The sequence below is a fragment of the Sphaerodactylus townsendi genome, linkage group LG04, assembly GCF_021028975.2.
Source record: "Sphaerodactylus townsendi isolate TG3544 linkage group LG04, MPM_Stown_v2.3, whole genome shotgun sequence".
In the NCBI taxonomy this organism is placed as follows: domain Eukaryota; kingdom Metazoa; phylum Chordata; class Lepidosauria; order Squamata; family Sphaerodactylidae; genus Sphaerodactylus; species Sphaerodactylus townsendi.
In genome coordinates, this window is record NC_059428.1 from 94,200,471 (window position 1) to 94,219,151 (window position 18,681).

At 44.7% G+C, this 18,681-nt stretch overlaps 1 protein-coding gene across 1 annotated transcript in view; it reads right to left on the minus strand.

Annotated features, from left to right (window-relative positions):
- The window catches only part of GABRG3 (gamma-aminobutyric acid type A receptor subunit gamma3), a 450,076-nt gene that overhangs the window by 8,799 nt on the left and 422,596 nt on the right, over positions 1 to 18,681 (minus strand). Inside the window, exons 7-8 of the mRNA XM_048493606.1 lie at positions 7,057 to 7,166; positions 3,894 to 3,945 (exon numbers count right to left, since the gene is read on the minus strand). Of these exons, the coding sequence (XP_048349563.1) occupies positions 3,894 to 3,945; positions 7,057 to 7,166 (162 nt within the window). The remainder of the gene's footprint in view (positions 1 to 3,893; positions 3,946 to 7,056; positions 7,167 to 18,681) is intronic.

An 18,681-nucleotide genomic window follows, 5' to 3' on the forward strand; every position in this document is an offset into this window, starting at 1 on the left:
AGTAGGCAAGAAAGGAGATGCCTGAAGCCTTGATGGGGTGGGAATACGGGAATTTTCAAAGAATGAGATATGTGTAGCAATCTAATTAATACCTGTTATATGAGGATGTGATATTGAAAACTTAAATTCCGTACCATTCCAACCATCTGTGGGATTTTACTGGCCATTAGGCACTTGTCTCTCCCAGGCACACTGGAATCTTGTAACGGTGTGATTTGTATTAACCATTTTCACAATGGAATGCTTTTTAACCTTCTAATTTCCTGTTGGCCAGAGAGCCATTCAGATGTTTAAAAGATAATACCATGTTGTTATTAAAGTTCTAACCTATGTTTTTCTATAATAGGATTAGTGGTAGTGGAGGTACACAGTGATAGGCAAGGTGCCTCTGGAAGTCAGAGCTGGTGGCTTTTGTTAACTGCTTACAGCTCCTTGACATTTACACTTCCTTTGTTCTTCGATAAAAGTCAAGCATTGTGAAAATATAATTCAAGAGCATGTCATTTTATCACTCTTTTGATAGCAAAAAGCCTATTCACAGCTGTGCCTAATCATTCCTTCACTTTACCACTGTGCCTAATATAAAAGAAGGGTAAAATTGTCAGGAGTGCATAGGACCTCACTCACAGAAACTCTTCCCTTGTTTAAAATGCCAGAATATAAATAGCATAATAGCAAAGATTTAAAACTTTTCCTTCGAGATAGTTAACCTGCTTAGATAGGATCATAATTCTTTTCCTTCTTGCATCTTTTCAATCTGTCTGCATAAGTTACAAAATGTTGTTGTTTTTCTTTCTTGTGCCTATGGCTTGAGTCAATAGCCCCAATCAAGATAGGTAACCTTGACATTCCAATTCTTCAGTCTGGAATAAGTCCCAAGTCATATTATTATGCACTCCCCATGTCTCCATACAGCAAAAAGTTCCAGGGGCAGTGCTATTAGGTTTACACTGAATCTTAAGCAGAGTTATACCCTTCTAAGCCCATTCACTTCAGTGGACTTAGAAGGGTGTAACTCTGTTTAGAATAGCACTGCAAATTTGATTTGGATGAATGCACAAGAAAGACTTAAGGCATTTTTGTTAACAGATGTAGACAAGTTTAGCAAAGGGGTGTTCCTACAAGGCAGCCTCACATCAGAGCTTCAGAGAGGCAGCGATTTACTTTCTGGTCAATTCACAGCTCTGTCCACCAGCTGCTCTCTCTCTCTCAAACTTTCCTGAAGAGAGCTTCTGATTTTTCACGCACCACAGCTACTTCGCTTTGGGAAAAAAAGAGAGGTTCTTGAGTTTATTTTTTTAAATTGTGCCTGTCCTTGTATTTCAAGGTGGCTTACAATAATAGTTTAAAACGTTTTCAGTTCAAACCAAAAATAAAATACCAAATATCAAATTATCTCCCCTACCTTAAAAGATGCCTGCCATTCAAACCCACTCAAATGCCCTGACAAACAGAGCAGGATTTTCAGCAAGGAATGGCAGGGAGGAAAGACTCACCTTTTCAGGGAGTCATTCCACAGAGCAGAAACCATGATGGAAAGTGGCCCAGGCTCTGGCTATCCCCCTAAATGGTAGGATAACCAACAGATGGCTTCCTGATTATTGTATTTGGTGCATAGAGACCTATTGGCAGGCAACAGACCCTTAAATACATACACCCCAGGTCATGAAGGGGTTTAAAGATCCAAACCAGCACCTTGAATTGAACTTGGAAACAGAATGGTAGTCAATGTAGTTGTTTCAAAATGGCCAACTTATGTTCCTGTTGGCTAGCTTTTGTGGAATAGAGCTGCATCTATAATTATTAAGGACTACTAACATTGTTTTATCATATCCTACCTCCCCTACTGCTAGTGACAGACATGTTCACAATCAGAGATAAAATCCACAATGATACAGTTACAGACATTGCACTTCTCATATTTCACTGTGGCTGCATCCTTGTAATCTGTCCCATTTTTTATTTTTTTATTTTTAACATAGGGAAACTGCAATTCTAGTAAAATAGTATTTGGAAGTTCTACCAGGAGAAGAATGATGTGGGAGTTTGGTGTTCTCAAGGAGAAATGTTGAAATTACTTCCACTCATTGGCTATCAATTGGCTCATATACACCTGATCACTTCATAACAGTAATGGATTCCAACGTGCCACTCCATCATAACACAGCCACTTGTCCTTTTGCTTACAGAGCCTTGAAAGGAATGGGAGCTGGGGGCACTATTCAGAGGTAGAGGGGAGAGCTTTAAAGAGGCTTGAATCCAGAGGTGTAGCTCCAAGGGGATGGGGGTGCGATGCACCAGGTGTGCACTCCTGTGTGGGTGTGGTGAGGGCGTTCCAGGGGCATTCTGGGGACATGGCGGGGACATTCTGGGGCGTGGTGGGGGTGTTCCGGGGTGGGACAGGGCAGAGGATACACCAGTGCACTGGGCGCTTTTCCCCCTTGCTGTGCCTCTGCTTGAATCCAACTACTTTGTAAGTGTAAATCATTGATCCTTTGCTTGGCTAAAACAACATGAAGCAGAAATACTTTAGAGCCCTTTATATTTTGAAATAGTTGTTTGATGGCCTTGAATGTTAAGAATGAGTCCATGAATGGTTTTAAATTATTACCCTAATTTAAAAGATGGCAATAATTGCCTGTCTTATCCCATCTATTTAAGTAGATCACCATGCATACTATATCTACAGGTCTGAGCTGTTATTGTTATAAGACACCCTCTGTCCTAAACTAAGAACAGGTCAGAATCTGCTGAATGGGAAGAAAGCTATACACCACAAGGGAAAATAATTAGGGTTATTATTGCTGAAGAACAGTGCTAGCCTATACCTGAAAAATATTTCTAGGAATTGATTCACAGTGTTATTAAGTATTATGTTTCCAACTATTATACTGAAATAATTTATCTGGCTTATTACATATTATATGTAATATTAAATGGGTTCCAGGTAGGCACTTATAAATCACAACAATCAGTTTCTGAATTGCATGACAATATACAATCCATGCCCCATTGAGATAGGAAACTAGAGGCATAAGGCTTAGGTTTGAGAAGTAACCCTTCCAACACAATAGTTGTCAAGCAACTGATCCCTTAATGCAGCTTCTTGTTCTTTCAAACATTGGTCCAGACTTTAGGCCTACAATAGAAAAGTTTATTGGTGTTGCTTGAGATGCAGCAAAGCTGTGACCTTTTGAGATAAGTAACAAGGTTTGGGAGGAGAGAGAAGGCAGTCTCTATCCTGCCTCCCCTCTATGTCTCCAAGGTCGAGCACAGTGGAGTCACATTCAATTTCATTATCAAATGCAATTATGAACTGTGTCATCTGTGAGAAATGGGAGGATTTAGCCTGCAGATAAATCCTACCATTTATTTCATTCTGACCCTCTGAGTCATCTGCATAGTAACAGGATTATATGATAATTGACATCACCAGCAATGGGTCCAATTGGCCAATGGGCCCAGGCCAAGTCAGACCCTTGGCCATAAAGTTTGGATTTTCAGCCTAATGTTGTTCTTAGTGCTAGATTCATGGCTCTTTGATTCATCTTTGGGTCTTGTGATTTGTATTTGCTTGAAGGGCTACAACTGCTGTCTACTCATCCTGATTCTCAGAAAGAGAAGATCTATGATTGCTGAAGGATTTCTTCTGGAAGGGTAATCTAACATCTAATAATATTGAACCAATGATATTACTGCATAGTTAGAGTTTCTGGTTTAGACTTTGTTATTTTAATATTCACTGCTTACTGTTCTTTAATAAATATTCCTGCACAATTTTAATAAAGCACTTTAATTATATCTTGTGGTATTTTTTTTTCTGGTGGCTTCAATCTAATTCCAGTAACTTGACCTACACTACTAAGTTAACTGTTCCATGAAATTCATCCTGCAGGTGGCCTGTCTGGCAGGGGTGACTTCCTTGACTTTAATCCAGAGGTGGAGCTACCACAGGGCACCCTGAGGACAAACACCTCAGGTGGCCGTTGTTGGGTCATATGGAGGATGGGGTGGACAATTGCCCCCACACCCCTCCTCCTTTCTTCCTCAGCCTGACTGTGCCAGGCCTGTCAGAGGCTGCTGCTAGGCACCCCTGCCTGGCCCCACCCCTCCAGGTCCACCAGAGGCCACTACTAGATGCTCCTGCCTGCTGCCTTCCTCCGCCTGGCTTCCTGGAACCGCCATCGGCTAAGGTAAGTAGAGTGTGGGGGAGCACGGGGGCACCCATAGCAGGTGTTGCCCTGGGCCCCATTTTCCCTGGGCCAGCAAACCACCCTGCCCATGGATCACAGTATCCATGGGCAGAGCAAGCTCTCCCAGCCTCCCCCCATCCCCAACAAGCCTCCTTGGCACAGACTTTAGGGAATTACAGATTGCTTATTGTACGTGTGCTACTAGATAGAACAATATTAAATTCCTGAAGGAGTGGTATTTGCTCCCTTAAAAAAAAGACACCGAGTGCATGACTTGTTGCTTGAACAATCTCTTGAAACCTGTGGATTTTGGCCATATTTTTAAAATCTTTTTTTTTTGGCAGCATTTTTGATGCTCTCTGTGAATTGACTTTTCTGCTTAGGGTTTATCACCTAGGCAATATGAGACCTCCCTATCTCTTTCCCCCTCACCCTGATTTTGTACCAATTGTTGAAATCCCTTCTATATCACTAATCTTAAGAGCCTTTGTGTAAAAGTCATACCAAGCCTGATGCTGCTTCTGCCCTGGAGTGTCATACGGGAAAACCAAAGCCATTTGGAAGTGCCTTTTTGGCTCCTTTTATTTTATTTTTATATTTTTTCACAGCAGTAGTAAAACATTTTGAAAGCATTTTGAAAACGTCAAAAAAAAAATCAAAAGCAAAGCTTGGCTACCAGTACTTAAAAAATGGACTGATAACCCCACCCGGAATACAGTGCACTCAACCACACCTTTGCATAGCAAGTTCCACCCAAACACTTACTGATCGGTTCCCCACCCTGGGACATGGACAATATACCCACTAAACTTTCCCTTCTCAATGGACACAGTGTGTAACAGACTTTTCTCTGTGATACACCTCTGAAGGTGCCAGCTACAGATGCAGGCGAAACGTTAGGAACAAGATCTACCAGACCATGGCCACACAGCCCGGAAAACCCACCACAACCAATCAAAAAAATTATTTCCACTGTCTGGCATGGTCCATTGTTGTGTTCAGATTTCTGAGTTGGGGCATGTTTTGTATTGAGATGGTGACTTTGAAATGACCTGATGCAAAACATTGTTTTTTGGTCGTGGTGTAGGAGGGTGGTCACCTACACGGGCTCCAAAACTCAGATTTTGCCCCAAGCTCCATTTTCCCTAGCTATGCCTCTGCTTCAATCCCAAGACGGTTGGAGGCTGTTTGAGTAGGGGTTGATGGCAGCTACCAAGACTGAGATTGGGGATTCATACCCCAGGGCTTTTTAATTTTGTGTTTTACTGACCTACCCTAGAGAATCCCCTGAACTAGGGTTTCTCAACAATAGTGAGAACTATAAGCAGATTTGTAGCAAGCCATTAATGATCCCCATTCAGGGATGGAGAATGGAACAATTTCACTGAACAATATGTCTTGATAGACTAACATTTCTGAAGCAAAATTTCAGCCTCCAAAGTGACCTTATGAAAAAGAGTGTTTTTTTCTTTAGGGAAGGGACACAGATCACCCATTTGGAGAAAGGCTATCCATCATTTTAATACTGAGACACATGAGTATGCCATGTTTTAGACCAGTAATTAAGTTTTAGGGATGGCTCAGCAAACTACCAAACAACACCAAACCACACTGAACCACATAATAAAAAAAGTTTTAATTATGCTTATCTTTTCTTTCTTTTATGAAAGAGCCAGTTTTGTTGGTGCCTCTTCCTCTCTGGGTTTCTCCACAGATTGGCCAAAATTAATATTATGAAATGTACAGTATCTCAGTTGCAATGAGATTCTAGAAGCTGCACATGGTCCTTTAAGAATACACACTTCTAATCCTAGAGTATAAATATGAAAACCAAGTTACACTATTCTAAGCCAAATGACCAAAGTATCTAAAAGGGTGTTTCTCTATTTAGGACTGTGCTGCTAACTGTGCTGGCAAAAGACTGACTCCATTCCATGCAAAAACTGTTGTAAGTTGCACATTGGCTCCATCATGCACAGCAATATCTTTTTTTCTTTTCCTCCCTTCCATCCTGGAATGGGGTTCTGGTAAAATCTGAAAGCTTGCTTACTACTGTGTGATTTTTTTGCAGGTCACTTCCGGTGGAATGACATTTCAAGATGTTTGAGCCTTTGTGAGTTCCCTGACTATATAATGCTGATAGGGGCTACTTTGCTGGCTGTCTCATCTCCCCAGATATTGGGGACCTTGAATGTGACAGGTAGACTGGAATGGTCTGGATTTTAGACCCACTAGTTTTGAGAAAGTCCAGAATCAGCATTGTGAGCTGTTCTCCTGGATCAGCCTCCAGTTTCAGAGGCTGGTAGAAGTGAATTTATTCTGCTTCCCCTTTCCCCAAGCAACCATTCATGAGGGTTTGTATAAGTAATTCAGAGCAGCCAAGGGGCCAAGGATGTCCTAGTTTTAGAGGAAAGCACTAGAGATATAGGTGCAATCAGAATAAGGGGTTATAAGGTGTGATATTACTGAATTGTAAAGTGGACAACTTAATTTAGCTACAGAAGTTCCTATTTCTTTCAGGTTCTTAATATTCTGCACCACATTTAATATCAGCCAATGTGGTTAGCTTAAATGTGGACAGCCACTCTAATTTCAGTGTTTGATTCTAGCTGGTGCATATGAACTGTCTCATCAAATAAATAGTACAAAAAAGGATATACACTAATAGAATAAAATGCAATGTAAGAAACAAATGAAAATGGGAAATTCTGTCTAGGTAGAAACTGTAAAAAGTTGGTAGAACACTTGTTCATTGGAAATTCAACATTTATAAAGGATTCACAGGAAATCACACAATTGTTTCCTGAGAACTTACCGAGAGCTGTTCTTTATTTAAGTGGTAATCTCAATCCAAAAAAGATACCCAGGACAGGGACAACTGGTTAATAAGGCTAGTGGAATGTAATGTTTGAATAGTAAAGTATCCCATTCTTCTACTTAGATCGAAGTATATAGTCATGACTACATAATCACCTGCAACAATAAGAATTCATATCATCATTACAATTTGTGCCTGCCTACTTTTATTGCAAGCATGTGGCTCTAATAAAAGTACCATTTGTAGAACTATCCATAATTTTGTAATAACAAAAATAATTCTGAATGCAGAAATGCTCCTCATGACGAGAGACCACAGCAGTGTCAAGCTCAATGTACTAGAGGGCTACATTTGTCCTCTCTCCCTCATTGCAGCAGAAGCATACAGACTACATACATAATTTTACATTATAAAAATCTGTCTGTCTGGAACTTTTCCCCAAACCACCTCAATTAGAATCTAAACCTTCATAAAGTGAAAATTTGTTTTGCAGCTCTGTCAGAATGTTCATAACCACTTAGAACATTAATTTTATCTGTATTACACATGTTCACTTCATGTCTTCTACTCCTTTTAAAAAGTCAGTTATTAAAACAGATACAGGAAATACTTATCCTCTATCCTTCAACCTATTCCTATGACATTTGCCCCCACTTTTCTTTCATGGAGCTCATATTATCTAACCCACTCTCTCTTAGAACAACCTTTGTGAATAGTTCAGGCTGAAAGCAAGTGAACAGTTCAAGATCACCTGAAGAGTCTCATGGTAGTGTGGAGATCTGAACCTTGGTCTCCCAAGTCCAAGACACATCAATCCCAGAGTCATAATAGTTGTGATGATAGTTCTGAAATTTGTACAAAGTGCTGTGGGCTGCACTGAGCACTCCTAAAAGGCTTAACAAGATCAGAGAGCCTTATTTTGACCGCTTTAAGAACATAACAACCATGCTGGATCAGACCAAAGGCTCATCAAGTCCAGCATTCTGCTCACATGGTGGTTGACAATCTGCCTAGGAGGTCGACAAACTTTATTTTAACTCATTATTTCTGAAATATATACTGAAGTCTAATAGAGGAAATTAAGTTAAGCTGAAAAAATTAAACCACCATACTCTGGAGGAGCACAAGGTAACTCAATATGCATGTGATGGCACAACTTGTTTGAGTAATTCAACTTTAAACAATGATCTCAGATATTATGTGAAAGTTTATACGATATAGCAATGGCATTTATTTCAATGGTGTCAATGTTTAAGTACAGGGATAAAGTTCTAATAGTGAGAAGTATCTATATAAAATGGCATTGACTCATTTTTTAAAGATCTGTGCAGGCATGTGAGTGGAGGGGGTTGGCTGTGCTAATGTCAGCGCTGTGCAAAGCATACATTGGCAAAATGCACTCACCAGTTTTCTATGTTAGATCATCACTGCATTTTGGTCTACAAGAGAAGCCTCTGGAATACTTCAGTGCATGAACATTACATGATTGCCAAGTGGTGCCAGGCTCCAGCGCCATTCTCAGCCTGAAGGCCTCAGACAGCCCACCTGCAAGGCCACAGCTGGCCCGAGCATTATCTCTGCCCGAGGCTGGGAATGGCTTTATTTTGCTTGCATGTAACTAGTGAGTAGTGCTTGAGCGTTCCCACTTATCTGCAACTCTCCAAATTGTTTTTGATCATTTGAAATTGGATCATAAATGCTTTTCCCATTCACATTCTTACATTATCATCTCTGTTGCTCGTTCCTCATCTATCATCATATTTAAAAACTCAGCAGGGAAACTGTTTGCCTGCTTTCTTTAGTGCAGCCTTTCCAATTTTGCTTGGCTGACTCATTGATCATTCACAGGTATGCTTGATTTGGGACTGCACATCTGCACATGCATACTCTTGCAGTGCTATGCCATGCCTGGTTTCCTCCCCATCCATCTACAACTAAAAGATAAAAACTTATTAAAAAGAGCTCACTCTTTCAGTTGTTTCCTTGCTTGTTGCTGGGATGGAGACAAACTGCATTCCTAATCGCTCCAAATGTCCAACCTTGCTTATTTTGCATTCTTGATTACCACCTGCAATTTGATCTGGAAAGTTCTCAGCATGTGGCAATATGATGAATAAATGGAACTGATCGATGCTGCCACTTGGGCATTTGTAATAGCAGTAGAAACACTCTAATATAGCTCATCTGAAATCATATATGACACATCCATGACAACCCTAAATCAAGCAAACACTGTGTCATCAGCAGCTACCTCTGGTCATGTTTGAATGCCATCTCTATTCAGGGTAGGCATAAAACTGGAAATGCCATTTGTTCTGAATTGTGAGCAGATAATTGACACAAATATAACAGGTATTTGTTCAGTGAAAACAGGCAATGTAAAGTAGGTTGTTTTCAAACACCTGTTTTGTAAATCATAAGAAATAATTAGTTCATTTGGGAAAACTTAAAAATAGGACAACAATAACACAAATTATTAGCATAATTATTGTTACCTTCACTAGTTTTCTTTGGGGAGGGGTGCAAAATGAACAAAAAAGCCCCAAAGTTCTTATTTTTACTTTTTATTTAATTTTTTTTGGCTAAAAAGGTCTTTTAAACTGTAGGCAGTAATCCCAATTCCAAAGAACCAAAATACCGTAATTAATTTTTTTCCCAGGATCATTTTGGGATCGTGAGGTTCAGCGGTAAAACCCCCTTTTAAACAAATCAACAAAGAAAAAGCCTGGCTTTGGCACATTCATACTGAAGTCTGTGGTGTTTTAAAGTTTAAATCCCTCCCCCTCCCATCGGCTCCATTATGCTGTGTGGTGAATCTTTCTGGAGCTTGGCAGGAGGCTGTTGTTGTCTTTTTAATGTAGAGGCACCAAATTTGCTGCATAGTTTATAGTGACTTTCCTTAGAAGGACCTTCAAGTTTGGTAAAGATTGGGTCAGGGGGTCCAATTTTACGGAATAAAATTAAGGAATAAGTGAGGGAGGCATAAAATTGCACCACTACCCAGTCTTTATCAAACTTGTAAGTTCTTGTAGCCATCAGCAGCTGCTGAAAATTTTGTGCCACCAGCAGCTATATAACCCACCAGCTGCTATGCTGAAAATTTTGTGCCTCTACCTTAGAAAGCCTCCCAGAGCCCTGGAAAAGCGCGGCCGCGCCTTACCGCGGCCGCCATTGCGGGGGTGGGGCCCGAGGAGGGAGGCTGCTGCCCGGCCGCCGATGCGGCCGGTCGGCAGAAGGCTCTCAGCATCTTGGCTGGCGTCAGGGTCGGAGCGATAGTCTGGCTGGGTTGGCGGCAGCGAGCATCTGGCCTGGCCTTGTTGGGAGGGCCAGCCTGGAGTGGTCCCCAAAGCTGTGACTTCTGGCCGGCTCTCGGCCAGGGAGTTAGAGACTGGCTTCTCTCCTGCCGAGTCAAGGGGGCGGAGCAAGAGCCTTTAAAGGCCCTGAGCGTCTCCGTTTTCGGGCCAGCAGGCTCCCATTTCTCTCGGGAGCCTGCAAGTTAGCAAGGCAGCCTTTTGACGGTTGGGTGATCGCTTCTGGCAGCAGGTGGGGAGGCGAGGGACTGGCTCTGACCCTGCGCCTCAGGACAACGAGGCAGTGGGAGCCTCTTCAAAGGCCTGAACACTGGAATGATGAGGAAGGCTGGGGATCTCCACAAAATGGCAGCTGTCGCGGTATCTGGTGAAATCAAAGAACACATACACCTTTGCCATTCACAGCGCCCTTGGATGGAGTTCTCCAGAGGTTAGAGACCAGCTTGATGGGGAAACCCCACCCACCAACGCACATTAAAGGGGTTGTTTGGGGAAGGGAAGGTAAAGGGTGCCATGTTTTACCCCCCCCTTTGCTTTTGCTGCCATAAGTGAGGTGGGGCAGCACATACGGGACCCAAGGCCCCTTCAGGAGTCTACACAGAAGCCAACTCGAGAGGAAGGCTTCTTATGGGAAGAAAACTTCCAGGGGATTGTCTTCATGGCTTCAAGGCATTTGGCAAGTGCAGGCAATTCTTACATGGGAGCCAGCGGGGGTTCTAGGGCGTTAAGGTGTGGGCCTTAACCAGGGAGATGGTGTGGGAGATGTCTTGGTCCCCTGCCTCACCATCACCCATGATCCTGAGTAGTGGTGGGGAAACTGCTTATCCTTCCCCTGGCTAAGCTTCAAGAAGCGGTTTCTGGGCCATTCACAGCCTCCTCAGAATTCTTTGGCCTACATACAATTCTCTCTCCGGGGCTTTTTTGGCCCTAGATTTGAAGCTATATAAAAAGGGTTTTGCGCAATTTATTTCTAACTACACGTAGAGCAGCTTAGGTTCCTAAGTCCCAGAAAGTAAAGGGAGAGTATTCATGCTTATGCACCTTTCTTCAATTGGGCCAGACGGGTGGCATCAAAGGGAGCAACAAAAAATTATACAAATCCATGCAGTTTTTATTATTGGGCCCAGGCACGGGTGGCATGAGGGAGCAGTGAAACAAATTATATAAAACCATGCACCTGGCTTGGCTAATGGAAGTGGTTTTGGTTAGTGGGGCTTCTTGAACCTAGACTGACCTTTTGTTTCACAACCCCCCCCCCCTCATCCCTGTTCAAAGCTAACAGGTGGTGAATAGCACCCATTTAGCAAGACATACACTACTGGGTCATCACTTTGGCAATCCAGGGAAGGGAATTAAAAGGAAGGCAGTTAGCCAGAAGCAAACAAAGGGCATAAGAAGAACGCTTAAGCCCTCAGGGAAGAAAAGGGCAAGGGGTAGCATCAAAACCCTGTTTCTTCTAAGAGGCCCCTCAGATACACGTGGGGACAGGGTGAGAGCCCAGACTCTCCTATCCGGGTTTCCACTTTCGCTCCCGCCCGAAGTGGCCCACGGCAGGGGGGGGGGGGATAGCACAAGGCACTCACGGGCACCCATGGGGCACACGTTAGTACCCTCTTACATCTCCTAGGGGACAGATAGGGCAGCCCGGGGCTTCCAGGCATTTCTTGGAGTTGGAGTGCCTCCAGATTCCCTAGTTAGCGATTTGGCAAGGTACTTTTTTTGCTAGATTGGCCAACAGTGCCTCTGCGGCCAGTGTGGAGGCGGCTTCTGCCTCAGCTTTGTTGCCACACAGCCACACCCCTGTTCCAGCCAGCTAGGGAGCAGGAAAGAAGAGGTTTCCTTCACAGGAGGAGGAAGGACATAAGGATGAGGGAATCCTAGTTCCTTCTCAAGCGACCGAAGAGGCAGGAGAGACGAGCAAATGTCAACTGGGGCAAGAAGACAACATGTAAACAGGGGATCTCCGGCGGCACTTCGTACTAGAAAAAAAAAAACATGAGTCTCAAAGGCCCGGCATCGATCCAGACTCAGACACCAAGGTTCCTCCTCCCTCCCTCTCTCTATCTAGTGAGTATCTTCGCCGGATTGAAGATCTCCCCAGGGGTGAAGCTGGCACATTCTGGGAAGATGAAACAGCTATTCCCGTGACACTCCCACCCATTTGGTTTGAGCCAGAGTGTAGAGATCACAGCCTGGGTTTTCCACAAGGGAAGCACACCCCCCCCCTTTCAGTATAAAGAGTGGGATCAAGTTGTTACCAAACACACCTCCGGTGGTAGGCATTCTTGAACCCGAAAATTCTTGGAATTAGTTGACAGGGCCCTCAACGGCGTTATTTTGTAGATGTTTTCAATTTGTTTCACTTCCTTTGTTAGCCCTGGGTCATCGAAAGCAGTCAGCAGGGTCCTCCTCATCAAACATCACAAAGCCAAGAAGGCTGACAGGAGTTTTGAATGCAACCTGGCTCCTGGGCCTTTGGAGAGTATATGACCCTAGATCATGGCAGCTTACCCCCCTTTAGGGCTTTGTGCGTGCACGCATGGACTCATCATTGCGAACGTGTTGAGAGCCTTTCACCAGCCTGAAGTAGCGGGGGACTCAGCAGCCATGCGGCTATGATGTGAGGAATTCGTAGGAACGCATACTTCCAGCTGCGAGTGGGAGGACCAGGTGGGAAGTTAAACTGAACTAAGAGGGCAATGGACCAGTAAGTTTCTTGCAGCCCTTCGCCATTTTTCGGTCCCAAAACACTGGGCCGTTTAAGAAAAGACCCAATTATCCAGCTTTGGCGACAGAGGCCGCTTAGTTTGTTGCCAGGAGCTCTTAATATGGGAGATGTAATAGAGGTCAAAATGTCGCTTTGAGCATGCATGCGAGATTTGTTTCGGTACCCGTAATGCCAAGAGACCAAGCGTGCACCCAGGGTGCCAAGAAGTCAATGCAGCCTTTCGAGGGGAGCTCCGACCCATCTGTGAATCCCATTCGTCCGTAGAGGCATGGAGGGGTTGGGCGCCACTCCATTGCCTGCCTCATAAGGTAGGGAAAGCTTAACAGTTTGAAATACACTCCAGCCTGCATTCCCCCCATTACACAATCAGGCACTACAACTTTTGTTAGAAGACCTACCCCTAACCCGCCCGCAGCCAAACTTCTTTGGGAAGGGATTCTGCCCAAGGTTCTCCGCATAGATCCCCTGGCATCTGGCCCCCGAGTGGCTGCATGGATTGACAGAAACCTTAAATCTTGCTCCTCGAGCATATTCCCCTGAAAGAGGTTGAGGCACAAATTCATAAGGAGGTAGCGGCTGGGTCGCATGGGTCGGCCCCTTTTCTCCCCCTCCCTTTGCCAACCTTAGGGTTTCCTAGGGTAGTGCCAAAGCAAAGAGCCTGGGGAGTTTCGCGCCTTTATACACCATTTATCCAGCATCCTGGAGGGTCTCTCTCCTTTCCACAATGGATTGCATCGACCAAGTGAGCTCTGGCTTCTGGTTAGATATGTAATTTCATTTGATCTGGCCGTTCAAGACCTTAATTAAATTCATGTGGGGCTTGGGGCACTTTTTTAGCCGGAAGTGCGTGATGCATCCAGTCCAAGCATTTTCAGGCTACTCCCTGTACATCCTGGAAGATTTTTGTAGTTGCACTGGGCATTTCAAGTTTGAAGGGTAGAATGGTTTATTGATAAAGCCATGCCCATGGATGCTCTACTGTATGTTGGCGTCTTTGAGGCCTTCTAGCACCTTCCTAGAATGGGTAGCTAAAGGTGCAGATCAGCCAACCCCTACATAACTCATTACTTAGATGACTTTCTTTTTGTGGGACAAGCTGGCACACGGCAATCAGTGAGCACAGACTTAATATGCTTCCTAGACTTCTAGCTTGAGGTAACTGGGGTGTCCCTTTGGCCCTAGAAAAGACTGGGAAGGACCGCCAGCCAGTTTCATTGACCCACCTGGGGATATTGTTAGACACCAAAAAGGCACATCTAGCCTCCCACTAGGACAAGTTGTCAGGCAATTGAGAGAATTAATCTCTTACCCAAGCGGCAAAAACCAAATGTAAAACTGAAAGAGATCCAGAAGCTGCTTGGGGCATTTAAATTTCATGAGTCAGGTAGTTTCCCTCTGCAGACCATTTTGCTTTCAGCTTGGCACAGCCACCCGGGGAGTTTCCGCATTCCCACCACCATATATCAGGCTGAATCTGGTCATCAAGGAGGACCTTGGGGGTACATGGCAGGTAATTTCTGTAAGTCACTTTAATGGGACTTCCCTTTGGTAGGAAATCGAGTAGATAACAATTCTGAGGGCTGGCTCTACAGGTGGGTCCACCCTGGATAAATTCTCGGGAAGTTTTAGGCTTTGGGGTTTCTTTAAAGGACAAGTGGGTGTGCCCAGCTTCAGCCCCAGGATTGGGTGGACAGCGGTCTGGGCAGAGACTTGATCTTCTGAGAGTTCTTTCCAATATTAGTGGGTCTTCCTCCTACCACCTTTGGCGGAGGCAGTTCTCTAACTGCAAGGTGGTCTTTTTTGGTGCGACAACCAAGCTGTGGGTCAGGAGTACATTAATCGGCAATCTTCTCTGCTCTGAAAGCGAAGGTTATGCGCTTGGTTAGACGGGTTTTGTAACGATATCTTTGGTCAATAACATCTCTTTTCTGGCTCAGCACATCCCAGGAGTGGACAATGTGTCATCGCGGATGCCCTCTCCAGGATGCAGATGGAGAGAGTTTTGGCAGCTGGCACCGGAACAGCATCCCTTTGGTTCCTGGAACCTTTCCACAGGAGCTTTGGGCACGACTCTTGGGAGAACGAAGGAGTTCGCGAGGGAAGCAAGTGCTAGGGATTGCTGGCACCAACAACTTAGCTTCCGTGAGGGCTTATCAGGGAGCCCCTCCAGGCTTTCTTTGGATTCTCCAGGAGGCTCAGGGGAAGCTGGCCAGGCCGGGCCTGCATACAGTCAGTGAAACTTCCCTTTTGACTTATCTAGCCCATCTATGCATTGAAAGGGGGAGTTCCCCACAACTATGCCTTCTCATTTGGCAGCAGTATCTTTTATTGCAAAGCCTCTGGCATCCCAGATAACCACAGGGACCTTTTTAGTCCGGCAAGCCTGTAAAAGGGTAGGTGCGGATTGCAATCCCCTAAGGTATGGGACACGCATGGCTGCCTATTATCTCTGAAACTGTGCTCGCCAGAAAACATCTCTTTGTGACTCCTCTCCCTCACATTTGTTCATCTCTCCTTCTCAGGAGATCAATGATCTTTTTAGGGTGGCCTTTAGGCGCTTGGCCTTTTTGGGGCCAAATTCTGCTTGTGAGAGATTGTCTCTCCTTCCACGGGGTTGACTTTGGTGACAGGCCCCTACAGGTGTGGGTGATGTCTCAGGTGTGTGGCCAGTAACCCCTATTGGCTTCAGGTTACTGCTGCGTTCCAAGACAGATCAGGGGCTTTTAGCAAAGGGCATCAAAGGTGCATTTCCATGCAGGCCTCCAGCAACCCCGGGCCCTTGTCCAGTTAAGGACATGGCATGCCTATTCGAACGGTATTCCACCACCGTGAAACAGAGGTCCCTTCTTTTTTTTTTACACGCTGGGATGGCTCTAAGCCTCTCAGCGCTTATCAATTGGTAGCAATTTTACGGCTTTGCCTTCCTCCAGCCCTACATCTCCCGGCAGCATCCTATGGCTTGCATTCGTTTAGAACTGGGGCAGCTTCCATGGTATCTGGCCTAGGGGCCCCAGTCAGCAGGATAAAGGAAGTTGGCAGATGCCATTCTAAGGCCTACAGAACCTATATTAGGCCATTCCCCCAACATTAAGGCAAGTTTTCAAGTTGGTAATTTTGATTGTTGTTAGGTTCCTTACAGGTTCCTCGAGGAGAGTGGCTCATTTGGCTTATGGGCCACAGCATGCGTGTTTTAGTCATAGAACATGCAGCAGCTTCCCAGTTAAATGGGCCGGAATTCTGGAGCCTCACATCAGCAGCTGAGGCTACTCTGGTTTGGGGAAAAGAGGCATGCGTTAGGCGCGATTCCTTTTACTCCACCCTACGGAGCAAGGAGTTGAAGTCCCTTTGACCCTCCTCACTGGCGTTTGCAGTGATCCAGCTGGGAGAAAATGGAGCATCCCAGCATTATGAAGTGCGTAGAGCTGCCAAGTGCCCGAGCCATGCATTAAGCGGATCTTGGACCTCTCCATTCCACTGTCTCAAGTTACACCTGGCATCTGATCGATATTCTGGCCGGACTCTGTTAGCAGAGACGCTGGCTTGGAACTGGGAGTAACGGATCCCTCGGGCCGGGGTGGAATGGTTTGCCAGATCAAGAATTCTACGTCCGGACTGGGCACTAAGTGCGTTTTTGGTTCAAGGTTCCTTGGGGGGCGGGGAGTTCCACATTGGGACATTTCTCAGTAAAGCAGTGTGGATCTTGGTACAGGCAAGACCGGGGTGCAATTTGTCACCAAAGCAGGGTACTGGAGATTGGTGGGGCTGCATAGCATAAGAACAGGCGCTGCATGATTGGCTGGAAGGCTTAGGGAGGGTGATAGGCGGGGAGCAGGGGAAGGGGTCTCCTCCGTCACCTTGCTCTGTAAGGCATGGGTTGCTAGCATGGAGTGATGATCTGATGGAAAGGGGAGCTGGGGAGCTCCCCTTGTTTTGGCACACCCTCCTTAAGAGGTGGGGGGTGGAGCAAGCCTGGTTGGAAGCTGGACGCCCTGGGGCTGAGAAGCTTGAGCCTCTTAGCTGCAAGTGGATGGGACCACTCCAGTCATGGGCATTTAGCATGGACTGGACATTGTCTCACTCCAATCTTTCGCACCTGTTTTAGATTCCTCCAGCACCAGGCTGAGGGAATCGGTTTGCCTCTGGGGGTCAGTGCACTCCCAGTGCTGCCCAGAGGCTTGGATCACCCCATGTCATGCTGCGCCAATCTATAATTTCCTATGCTTCTCTGTTACTAAAAAAGTTCTTTGGCTATGGCCATTTTACTCTCTATCCACTTTTAAAATTGTACCTGTGTCGGTAGTTTCCTTTGGGGGGAAGTGCATGACCGAGCCGGGAGACCGCCAAATGCTGAACCCACCCAAGCCAATATTCCTCAAATGGACTATAAATGGAGTAAAAAGGAAGCAAGCAACATTTAAACTTTAAATGTTGCAGAATTTGATTTTGAATGTACTGAAACATTATTTTCTTTTAACAGTGGTTTCTACTTACTGTATCAATAGATAGGGAAGAAATCCCTTTAAAAACACTTGGGCTGAACTTCACAGCACTTTAAAGTTTTGAATCCACTATTGAATGAATGCAGCAGCAAATTGATTGGAAAAATACATTGAGCAGTAGGAAGGAATACATTGTGTGTCCAATTTCAAGTGTGGAAGGAACTCCTGGTTAATGTCTGGCCAGTTCTTTTGCTGGATAGGGAGGGAAGAAATAACTGCATGGATACAAACAGAATCTATTTTTCATGGTCACAAATACATTGTGAGATAATAAGAAAAGGAAGACCTAAGTAAATTAAAATGAAATTTCATTGCCAGCAAATAGAAAATGTGCGATTACTAAAAGATCCTGAAGTGGTAACTGCATCTGAGGACATTTTCCCTGATTCTCTCATTTCCTTTTCAAGCACATTCTCCATCTGTTCAGCCTTTTTCTAACATAACTGCTTGTTTCATTCCTTCTGTACAATAGACTGCAATTTTCCTGCCTGTAACCTTCTGTGCTTGTACCTGCTTAGTTCAAATTCATACCCTTTGGAAAAGGTATCTCATCCTTTAATGGCATTAGCAAAAGGGTATAAAAACACACTCTTTTTCAAAAGGCCTCTCAGGGAACAATTCTGCTTGGAAGCAAGACTATGTACAGATCTGAAATTTCAATAGATTGAAATCTTACAACTGCCATACACTTGGAGTGACTTGTGTCGCTATACTTAAAGTAGTTGTATGTACCCAGCTAAGCATATTGATTCCATTGTTTTCAGTAGGCTTAGACTACAGTAATTCTCCATAGGATTGCACTGTCAGAATTGTGGCTATTATAAATGTTTTATAAAAATGAAAGAAACAAATTAGTATCTAAAGGAAAGAGAAGCATTTACAGGGCAATGTATGAAGAAGTACTTGAACTGAGCCAGAGGCATACGGAGGGCAAATGGCACCCGGAGACAACTAGGTCTCCTGGCATGCCCCCCAGAAGTGGCGTTCAGGGGCATGGCCCACCCCCTAGTCTACCAAGAGCCCAGAGAGAAAGCACTTAGGCCTCCAGCAATATGCTTTTAAGAGGCCAGGGAGGGGGCAGGGGTGGGGAAGCCATGCCCCCATGGGGACACATCTCTTGCAGGACCACACA